Consider the following 11,440-nt stretch of genomic DNA (forward strand, 5'->3'; position numbering starts at 1 on the left):
AAAAAGAAAATAGTAAAACATATTTTCCATAAGTGTTGTATCCTTTTTACAATGTGCAGTATAGTATTGTATTAGAGAAGATTCAATGTTATTCGAAGTTTCAAGTTTTTAAAATTGATTTCAGATACTTATATTTGCACTTCTCTGTTACTTTCTGTTTCATAGTTATACAATTTCGTACAACGATCCCTAAATTTTACAAGTACTGGAATCCGAACAACAAAGAAAGGCAAAATTTTTTTATCGTTCGAGCTTGCCTCCGCCAAAATAAACGCTACAGGTGCTTTACGATTTACAAATCACAAATAATTTCGATGCATGGTAATACGACTTAATACGTATCTAACATTGGTACATGGTCTATAGAGAAAAACTGTGAAGGTAGTAATGACTAAATAAACATTAAATAAATTTAATTAAAGAAAACAGAACTCCGTATGAAAATGTGACTTTACAACAAAGTAGCTGCCAGAAACGCTATGCGTTGTTCACAAGTTAAAAAATTGTTTCTCGCGATTCATCACATTGAATAGTTTCTATTATGCAACAAAGTTTTTCATTCATTGTCAGCGATTTTCAGTCGAAGGAATACTAGCTGTATCTTGACTTTTTTTACGGAACGAGAGTGGGAATGATAACCGATGTCGCCTCAGAAACGTAACAGATGCACGTACCGCTACTGCATTTCAATGAGAACATCAACGATTTGTATCATATAAAATGAATCAATGAGAGTAGCTCTGCTTGGAACCTTGAAGCCATTACATTTGATACTATGCGACTCGGGTCTCAAGCTAGGCCGCTATAACTGCAACAGAAATGGATCGAAAAGAAAAAAAAAGAAAGGACGAAGAAGAATCCAATGTAACTTGGTTTCATTGTTCTTCATTAGTAGGCTGTATTTATTTGCAACCGGTATTGCAAACAAAAAAGAAAGAAATTTGACGGCATTTTTTTCACACGATTTGTGGTGTACTTTGTAAACTTTTATTGCAAGCAAGAAAAAAAAAATTATTTGTATGAATAGATGTAATAAGTTACAAAATGTATTTAGTCATACATAGTTGTATGTGATAAGACTACATGTAATGAGGAAAGTGCTTAAAAAGTCGTAAGATATTGAAGTAATAATCGTATCTAAAATAAAGCTGCAACTAAATGTTTTATAAGCTGTTCGTTTGTTATAAGAGAGTCCTAAATTTAGCAAGAAATTTTTACGGTATAAGTAATTTTGGACGTAAATAAGTACAGCTAAGACAAAAACATGATACGATGCGTGTGCCCTTTTCTGTTTTCTTTTTTAGTTAAATATCTGATTATTCACTGACCGGAATGTATTTTCTAGTGAAATAGCAAACGAAAGGAACAGCATTTTTCCAAATGAGTATTAAACGAGAGAAACATAGCGAACGATATAGAAACCGAAGATACACGTGTACAAGAGGCAACTAATATTGTGTACTTTATTATTATTTAAAAAAAAAAATTGCATTCAAACTTTAATTTGATCATGAATAGATGAAATCTAATCAATTTGTAATGTCTGTTACAAGATATTTGAACACTGCAATTTGCTTTCTGGTTAGTACACAGTAAATAGAAAAATACTTTAATACCTACGTTTAGGGTTGCAATATATCAATATAGGTTTTTTTAAACGAAATATAACGAAAAGAAGGTCTCTCGCTCTCCATAGAATTTTGTTTAACTTGGAGAGATGTTAACAAACAAATTTTGTAAGTTGCTGAGTGATGGCATTAATCTTATAAGTTGTCGGGGATCATATGACATAGTGTGAGTACTGAGTACATAGTTATGGAATGGTCTGTCACGCATGTTTGAATGAATGGATGTGTAAGTTAAAAAGTTCTACCAGTTATTCATTATAACGACAAAAATATGTAAAGAGTTTAATAATACTTACTAATAAAATAAAAAATGCCACTATAATAACTCTTTGTACCTTCGATAAAATTGTCACGTGTAAACAGTTAGTATTTACTTAAGTAAGTATATACATAAACATAACTCTCGCTGTTACTTGTATCACTTTCTACCTTCACGATCTTGTTTTGTATATTATCACAATTTAGAAATTTCATTAAGATTTTGTCACACAAAAATATACTTATCATGTACATTCTATATTTATTCTCATTAAAACATTTTTATGAATTTATGTTTATTTTCTATTTCGGATTCAGATCCGAACACATAATATCAGTGTTTTGCTGACGCTAATACATTACTAATAATATAATTAAGTCAAATAAAGTATTTAAGTAAGGATAAAAGATTCAAGTATGATCAGATTTGAAATTTAAATTGAACCGTTAATGTAAATACCTCCTGTGGTAAGACCAACTACCGGGGTTCTGTGACCCCACGATCTCACCACGCGGGGTCGCTGGCGCCTCCTGCTGGGGCTCTGTGACCCCACGTTCTCGCCACACGGGGTCTCTGGCGCCTACTGCGGGGGCTCTATGACCCCGCGTTCTAACCACGCGGGGTCCCTGGTGCCTCCACCGGGGCTTCTATAACCCCACGATCTCACCACACGGGGTTCCTGGCTTACTACAGTAACTAACTACTGCCTACGTCTTTTAAACTTAGGCTGTAGTAGTATCTGCAGAAACTGACATGGTTGCTGGGGTTACTATATAATTTGCTGACGGGAAATGTATAACGGGAAATAAAACTTGTAATGATATTTATATAAATTCAAAAAAAACTAGGCTTAGATATTACTCAGGCTTATAAAATATTGTAACTTATATGCCGCAAATAATTCCCTCCCCTGTAACTTGCAAATCTTCTGTTCTGATGAACTTGTAGTAGCTTGGTAAGAAGGGTCATTGAACCCCCGGTGCATGCGAAGAGACCCCGTGTGTGAGATGTATGGGATGTATGTATGTACGTATTTATTTATCATGTCATTTTATATTACGTATTCGTATTGGTTTATACATACGTTTAAGACGGGGTCTCTTACAGATGCTCCGGGGGTTCTATGACCCCAGTTTCTCAGCTACTACCACCTTCATCCCTACCATAAGACCGCGCTCTCTATTATATATGTCCATGAGACAGACGGTCTAGATGGTCTGGATTTTACGTTATTTGTGTTACATGAGAAAGAACCAGTTGGGGAGTTGGGGATGGTTAGGGAAAATGGCTGACGATGCGTTTGGTCATGTTTTGTCAATTTTACTTCTTTGATCATATTAGTTCATATGCAGTGCGTTTTGTTTTCAAGTATGGTTTTAATTGTATTGTGAGATAAATACTTTGTTCAGAACTGAAAATATTTATCTAGTAGCGTGTCTCAATCGATCAAGAAAGCTCTGTCAAAACTTGTCTGAAAATGTTTTCAGTTGCTATCGTTGCTACCATTATAAGCGCTTGAAAAACTTTAGTAGTAACGTCTCTGAGGAAATTGTTGCTAGACTTCTTCTTTGAATTACGAAATAAAGAATACTGTGGTCACTTATTATTAATATTCAGCTTTGTGTATAAATAATAAGTTATACTGATGGAAAACATTATTTACAAATTATAATTTCAAAAATAAGATGTTTCACTAAGTTTTAAAGCAATACACTTTGTTTTAGATAATCAAAAACATTGCATTGATTGACAACTTGTATGATATAATGTAACAATATTGCATAATATGAAAGTATTTATGATGTTTCTATAAAAGAGAGATAAGAGTGATATACTTTTGAGGCAATAAGATGCCTTTTGGTCCATTTAATAATGGGACAGCATTTCGCTAGTCTCAGAGAATTTTTTAGAATGGATGGTGAACGGCAGTCTTCTGAAGTATGCTCCAGTGTTATTCAGCACTCAAGATTAGATATGATGAATCAGGATGATGTAGAGAACATGCATGATGATGCAAATAACGGAAATGTACCTGCATTAAACTCAAATTCAATATTACATGGAGAATGCAAGATGCATGGGATTTTGGACAATGACAGATTAAATTTAGAACTGGATAATCATAATTCTAAATTTGAAACATTATATAGTCAACCTATTGAAACTCAGGATTCAAAGCAAATTTGTAGCAATGGAAATGTTACTAGCGAGATACATTTCAAGCAACAGGAAGTATGTTGCAGTAGTTCTGAACGTAGTAATAATAGCAGTAGTTCAGAAGATAGTCCTGTAAACCCTCCTTTAAGGAGATCTTCTAAAACCTTATCATTTGGAAAACGCAAAAGTAAGGAAATGAACCTTTTGTACTTCTCCATTCATATTTATTTAGTACATTGGGAGTGCCGGTTTCTAACTTACATGAATTTTTTTTAAATGTGTATAGGCAAACAGCGTAACAAGGATCAGAACCCTGCATGTACTCATGTTTTATCTTCTAAGAAGAAGAGGAGTAATTGGGTACTGAAATTTAATTGCGCCAAGAGTAAAGCTTCTAAAAGCACTGACATTATTCCCAGTCATGGAAATACTAGTTCAGAATGCGTATGCACTGGTTATAGAAGAACTGGAGAGCATTCTGTTGGAGCTGGTGTCGTGCTTAATAGTCAGTCGGCTCCGCAAAGTCCAGTGCTAGGTCCCCTTCCACCTAGTCCTGTAATTGATCTTTCAAGAATCTATCCAGAGGAGTTTCCCATGGAAGTGAGTGTTGTTGTTTATTCTAAATAAATGTAATTTTATAGTCATAACAAATACCATTATTTGGATATATTTTGTTGTAGGATTGCGATGAAAGAGCTCGACTGCAACGTGCACGAGAAATGGAGGAAGGTGTTGAACCTCCTCCTGGTTATAAGCCTAATTCATCAGACATACAAGTACATGCAAATGGAATAACAGTAGACAGTTTAGCGGCCTTATTTCAAGCCCATGCCGGCATTCATGCTGCTGCCCTCACGGCATTGTCTCAGATTGATTTTACGTTAATTCCAAACATCGAAAGACCTGCGCATACACAGGTAAGTGCATCAAGTTTTTTGTCTGATAACTAAATGTTTAATAGTAAATTAAGTTGGTGTATGTTTACATATTTACAGGTCGATTATGTTCATTGCCTTGTACCAGACCTCAGGTCAATTACAGCTTGCTCCTTTTATTGGGGTAAAATAGATAGATACGAAGCGGAACGTTTGTTAGAAGGCAAACAAGAAGGCACGTTTTTGTTGCGGGATTCGGCTCAAGAAGAGTTTCTCTTTTCTGTGAGTTTTCGAAAATATGGACGTTCTCTGCATGCGCGAATCGAACAATGGAATCATAAGTTTAGTTTTGATTCACACGATCCAGGAGTTTATGCCTCGGAAACGGTATGTCGTCGAAATTTTCTTCTAAAGAAGAGAAAACAATACGGGATGCTCAAACCTATTAGCCTTTGTATCTCTTCCAGGTATGCGGTTTAATCGAACATTATAAGGACCCTTCTTGTTGCATGTTCTTTGAACCTATGCTCACAATACCATTGCATCGAAATTTTACCTTTCCGTTGCAACACTTGTGCCGAGCGGTAATTACTACACGAACAACATACGACGGTATAAATAAACTGCAGTTGCCAAAGACACTTAAAAGTTATCTTAAGGAATACCATTACAAACAAAGAGTACGCGTTAGGCGATTGGACACTGAAAACGATTTGCAGTCAGATGGAAGATCCATATCATATTTACCTTTAATATGAGTCTCTGTATTCATGTTCAATAGAACTATCATACGTTACCTTATTAATTTTCCACTCGAATCTACCACTTTACTATAGTCAGCATATGTGCAGTACTGGGACCAACGTCACTGCATGCATACGAATTGTCTATACTTTCAAGAAAAATATTTATTAAATGTACGCGTGTGTTGCAAAATTTAAAGAGTAACTTTTTTTGTAATACTATCCGTCCCTTATTCTTTTTCATTTTACGTTCTTAGTATGATAATGTTTTTCTTCTAATAGTACAAGTTTGCGATTGTATTTGCATTCCAACAATTTGGATCCACTATTGTCGTATGCACAGTATTATAGTGTCAAGGATAGAAATTCTGTTCAAATTTTCTCCTTAGAAAACGATTGCAATATTAGTAACTAAACCATACATATTCTACGTAAAAAGGAACAGTAGATTACTTTAAACAATAGCTATCATTTTAACTGTATCAACATTTGCATCACAAATATTGCATAGATTGTTTTGGAAAGAACATGTAAATATAGTACAATGGCTGCTTGAGATACACAATATATTATAAGTTTTATATATTTTAGCGATAAAATTTTTATTCTGTTTCTCAACATTTAGCTGTAACATAGTGTTTTATCAATGTTCATATATAATTTGGTTCATATTTTTATCGTATTCAGGGAGAATTGTAATCCCAGAATCAGGAAGTATTGTTACGTAGTATAGTGATTGATTTTTTTCAATTAAAAGAAATAAAATTTGTGATTCGTGCAGCACCTGTTGTGCCTACTTACATGCGAAATGTCATTAGTGAAGAACTGTGTTCGTGTTCGTTATTATTATTAAATATAATGAAAATTACAAAATTGTCTGTGTACATGTTATTACCTACAACCTTGATACAATAATTATCCAATGAGTGCGTGTCTTAAAGTTCTAAGGAACTATAACAAAATTATTGCTTTAATCGAAAAAATACTTTTAATAAAACCCTGTATGTTGAAATACAAAATACACAAGAATACGTAAGTAACTATTTGTATATAAGTAATTATTAGTTTTTGGGGGAAATAACAGTCAGTATTATTTATATGTTTTATATGCATATGTATTTAAAGTTTGATATGTTATATAAAAAAAATTACGTTGTATGTGCAGCGCATGGCGACATAATTTACATAAAATAGCTTGATGCACATTTGGTACATTGGAACGTATTAATAACTTTGAAATTACACATGATAAATCGTTATACGACACTGCGTTGTGTATGTAATGTATACTGCAGAACTTGTAGTAATACTTTATAATTAAACAGAAAAAATGAGAAGAAGAGTGCAATTAGAAATATATCTATGTTAATGTAAGAATTAATATAGGTAGTTCGTTTTTGGAATATGTTTGTCAACTTTTGGTAGGTTTACATTTTTTCTCTAAAGGATACTGATAAATTTTCTTTCCCACTTTTCAACCATATATAATTCCGTAACGAGCATATATCTGAAGTACCAGTATTCGAGAAATGAAAATAATTTGTTTAGCGAATTCATCATAACGGTAAACATTCGTGAAATGACTAAATTGGACTAAATCGAAACAAGATTAACAGTTAGGTTATTTCCACGGATTAGTCATCCGTGGCGTGTTACTTCATAGAATATATAGTATGTATACATACTGATACATACTTCGTATAGACACGGTCGTATACAGTCGTCACTGATCTACAGAGAGAGATATACAGATCAGGATGTAATGCCTCCACAAAGCGTAGGAGTAACCCCCACCAACCGCCCCATTCGAAAGAGAGGAAAGTTACTCCAGTTACTGTCCTCTCTTTCTAGTGCCTACTTCATCCGTACAATAAGACCACGCAGTCTATTATATAGAGTCATAATATGTCTATGCATGAGGTGGGTTGTACGTGGTTGTACGCCGAATACTCAAGCTACACATACTTATATACCAAATTTTTAAAAAGAAGACCTGCAATCACATTTTTTAAAAATTGGAAATGGATAATCGATCGATCGATCAAGGTGTTTTGTATTATCGTAAAAGAACATGTAATAATAGTGTGGTAACGTAACGAGAACGAGCAAATTATTTTTATTAATCTCGACAGATGCACTGTTTTATGTGCGACCCCAAAAGGGACCACATTAAGAAAGATTCTTAAGTATGAAATCGTTGAAGTTTCTCAATGTCTTCTGCATATCCTCGTATGTAACTACGGAACAAGCTTCTTCGAGCGGTAGCCACTTGAACGCCTGATGTTCGTGCGACAATTGGATAGGTTTATCGCTGTTCAGTAGCTCTGCCAGCCAGTAAATGACAATTTTTGGTTTTTCATTGACTAAATAGTTTAGTTCTTGTTTCGCGTCTTCGAAGATTTTGAGATCGGTGGTTAACAAGCCTGCTTCTTCTTTCGTTTCGCGTATTGCGGTTTCCATGTCCGATTCGCCGGGATCTACGTGTCCTATAAGATAAGGGCAATGGCTACAATCCCCGATTCTGGCGATCACATTTTTGTAAATGAAGCAGAATTATCGTTTCGCTATTTGAAACTGGAAGCCGCTCGATCCAGGTACGCGCGAATTATGGATGTTTTTAATCTTCTAATGGTTATGTATGATGATCGGAGAATAATTATGGTCAGCGAAAGAAACGGTAAAGGAGTTAAATAGGTACAAACCTTTTGGAGGTGTCCAATGATGTTCCCCATATGAAGTTTGCATCAGAAGGTACTCGACCATCCCTTGGATTCGACGGAATACAACGAAACCACAAGCGCGACGTGTCATTGTATTTATTTTGATATAAAATTAACGGATTACTTAACGTGGTCAGAGCGTGCGGTACAAAGTAGTAAACAAACCACGAACGAGATATGTATGGTAGAAGTAATCGGCAAAATCGCTATGTAATAAGGTTATCCCTTACCGATCGTACGATGTTGTTTCAAGTTTGTTTCGGGACAGATCGCGAAGTGTAGATATAATGTAGATTATTGTAAATATAGGTGAATCGGATGAATCTCTGGCTGGAGGGGTCGAGAGGCAAGCCACCTGCGTGTCGCGACCGTAAATATGTCATCGGTAGGTTACTCCCGCTGAGTGGTCTACGCGTGCTGTTGTGTCTGTGGTTATCTGTGAGACAGAGCGAGAACTCCCGCCGAAGCCTCTCTGCATCCACTTGGATAAAGTGAGATTTCGGCAAGAGTTCTTGCTCTGTCTAACAAGTATCCACAGAAACGCGTAAACCGCTCAGCAGAAGTAACCTCAAGTAACTTACGGACGACTTATTTATGGTCGTGGCACTTGAACCACCCTCCACAACCGCCATGATAGAGCGATCGCGCTGCCGCCTATAGTCGCTTGAGTTTGCGAATTAGATAGGCCGTATATCTTCGAAGGTCTCGTACTGTCTCATACAATCGTTATGGAATTCGATATGATTTAATGGTCACGAATATTTGATCCTACTTTCTTCATTCTTGTTTTTCCGATTTAGGTACTTAAAAGAGTATTGCGCAGATATTATGTACGTATAATTTTCTGGTAAACGAAACGTTTAAGATTAATTTCCTCGAAACTTACATACAACTGATGGTTATCAGGGGCGTTAGAGTTTGTTTCTTTTTATCACGCAATATGACATCTTTGTAAAAATTACTTAAAATTGTCAGTACAATTGAACAAAAAATAATGTTGATTACAAACAAAAGGAAATACTATTAGAATAAGTATAAAATGTTGCTTGCACAACTTTGAAGGAAATCTCAGTTGGAAAACAATGTTTGTTAACTTTTTATTAGAAATGCGTCTGCTACATTTTGTTGGTTAAATACCGATCACCAAAAAACACATATAGTAAAGCTATATCTACAAATTGTCGGATGCATTGCACGTGTGACTGGTGCGTGTACATATGTATATATGTATGTGTCCGTGTGTACATAGGTATACGTATACGTCGTGTACAGATTTGGAATTTCTTCATGTTTTTCTCACTTTACTATTTCTATAGAAAAATGGGAAAAATTGTTTGCGGCCGGCGCAAACAATGTGTCCTCTGCCTTTCAAAAGTATTCTGCTCTCGGTCGTTTAGTTTTGGGTTCAGATTCATTTAAAGTTTTCTCTAAATGCAGTTCCTTTTTCACAATTATTGATAAGAAATTTTTACATTTATCGTACTAAATAAGCAAACGGCGCACGGTCGAACAAACGATAGGTGCCCGTCTTTGTGAATATTATAGATATACGTATATGTGTGTATGTGTGTGTGGCTTTGTTTGTATGCTATATATGGATGTATACACTGTTACAGCATAGAATCGTTTTTTCCGTCCATTTTTATTTTACAGACGGAAACGATCAACGCTATCGTAGGGTTTTATTTTCTGTAACATGAATTCGTAATTCCTATCGTAAAGATAAACTTTTCTACACCGTCGTGTTGATTTTAATAGTGGCGATTCATATTTTAAATTATACATATGTATGCATACCAATTTTGGATTTTGCGTTCAGACGTGTATCTAATCGCCGTTAACAGACATAAAGACGATACTAAAAAGTTTTAGTATTCGTGCGTTTGTTCGTTTCGGTTCCGTTTGTTTGTTTTTCCTTTGTGGAAGGGGATCGATGTAAGAGGAATTTTTCGAGTGTTACTATGCATGATTGTGTCCAGTTCGACGAGCGATAGGTATCTAATTCAAAATCGTAAACAGAAAACGGAGCGAAGCAGCTCTGTGGACAATTCACTAGGAGGGGGCGGGTAATCGGTCCGTGTGTTTATCGCACGAGGGATGAATGAACAGGTTTTCTCTAAGCCTTGATACCTGAAACCCCACATACAATTGCCACGCTCGACTGAAAATGTTTTCTCAGTTATCTCCTGTGCAGAAAAACAACTCGGATTCGGGACGTGTCGAACAGTCGAGGGTACTTAAGTGCTAGTATCAGTCGTTTGTCGATTCCCAAACAGATAACACATTGGAGGAGCACGCGTCGAGAGCAAGTATGTACTCGGGTGGATCGAGATGTTCCTGCTTGGTGTTTGGTATGTATGTATGTACATACGTATGCATGCGCGCGCAAAAAGCCCGTTAATGTTAGAAACGTGAAAAAATTATTCGAGTTCCGTATTTATTTAAATAAATTAATCATTGCCTATAAGTAATTTTACTCGATTAATCTTAGGCAAATATAAAAAATTTGCGTTACTCGAATCCCAAGGTTCCATTCGTTTGTTTAATTTCTGTTTTCTTCGGCATGGTCTCCTTCCATCTCTTCAGTTACTTCTTTTTTCTCGTCTATCATTTTTTATTCGTGTTCTTGGTGTGTGAGGCTTCATTTATTTGGTTAATTTAGTACCTTCGTATATTATATTATTTATATACACCAAGTCTCTCTAGATCGCCTCTACATTTACAATAATTTCTAATTTAGTTTCATTCAACCGCGAATACATTTGCGAATAAAAGGTTAAATAGCATAATAGTGTATAGCCAATTATAATACTTAAATATAATCTTACATGGTATCTTTCGTAGAAACAACAGATCTCATTATCGATGATGTCGTGCACGCGTGCGTATTTGTTAGGTATACTCCGATATTTTTTCGGAGCAAAGTACTTGCGTTTTACTCGAACGAGTTACGAGTACAATCGCTCGACGACGATAATTCCTAAACAATGTTAAATTATAGCGGTCCTCTTCTCCTATTTCCATCGATCTCGTTTAATATTGTGTCTTAATATTATTA

At 35.4% G+C, this 11,440-nt stretch overlaps 2 protein-coding genes across 3 annotated transcripts; one reads left to right on the forward strand and one right to left on the reverse strand.

Moving 5' to 3' along the window:
* Positions 1-3,719: 3,719 nt before the first annotated feature.
* On the forward strand, positions 3,720-5,853 carry LOC107189038. The gene is made up of 5 exons (XM_015577471.1): positions 3,720-4,231; positions 4,331-4,644; positions 4,725-4,961; positions 5,040-5,306; positions 5,387-5,853. Exons 1-5 carry the CDS (start codon positions 3,760-3,762, stop codon positions 5,675-5,677), a joined length of 1,581 nt encoding a protein of 526 aa, XP_015432957.1. The 5' UTR covers positions 3,720-3,759; the 3' UTR covers positions 5,678-5,853.
* Positions 5,854-7,696: 1,843 nt separating this feature from the next.
* Positions 7,697-8,921, reverse strand: LOC107189025 (bis(5'-nucleosyl)-tetraphosphatase [asymmetrical]). Of its 2 annotated transcripts, XM_015577455.1 has the most exons (3): positions 8,613-8,921; positions 8,365-8,427; positions 7,697-8,148 (listed from the first exon to the last, which is right to left on the reverse strand). In XM_015577455.1, the coding sequence occupies exons 2-3, from the start codon at positions 8,423-8,425 to the stop codon at positions 7,832-7,834; spliced, it is 378 nt and encodes a 125-aa protein (XP_015432941.1). In that variant the 5' UTR covers positions 8,426-8,427; positions 8,613-8,921; the 3' UTR covers positions 7,697-7,831. The 2 variants fall into 2 exon arrangements, with proteins under 2 accessions (XP_015432941.1, XP_015432940.1); XM_015577454.1 differs by having other exon boundaries at positions 7,703-8,148; positions 8,365-8,921.
* Between the last annotated feature and the right edge of the window lie 2,519 nt (positions 8,922-11,440).

This window comes from Dufourea novaeangliae, unplaced genomic scaffold (assembly GCF_001272555.1).
Source record: "Dufourea novaeangliae isolate 0120121106 unplaced genomic scaffold, ASM127255v1 scaffold125, whole genome shotgun sequence".
Lineage (NCBI taxonomy): Eukaryota > Metazoa > Arthropoda > Insecta > Hymenoptera > Halictidae > Dufourea > Dufourea novaeangliae.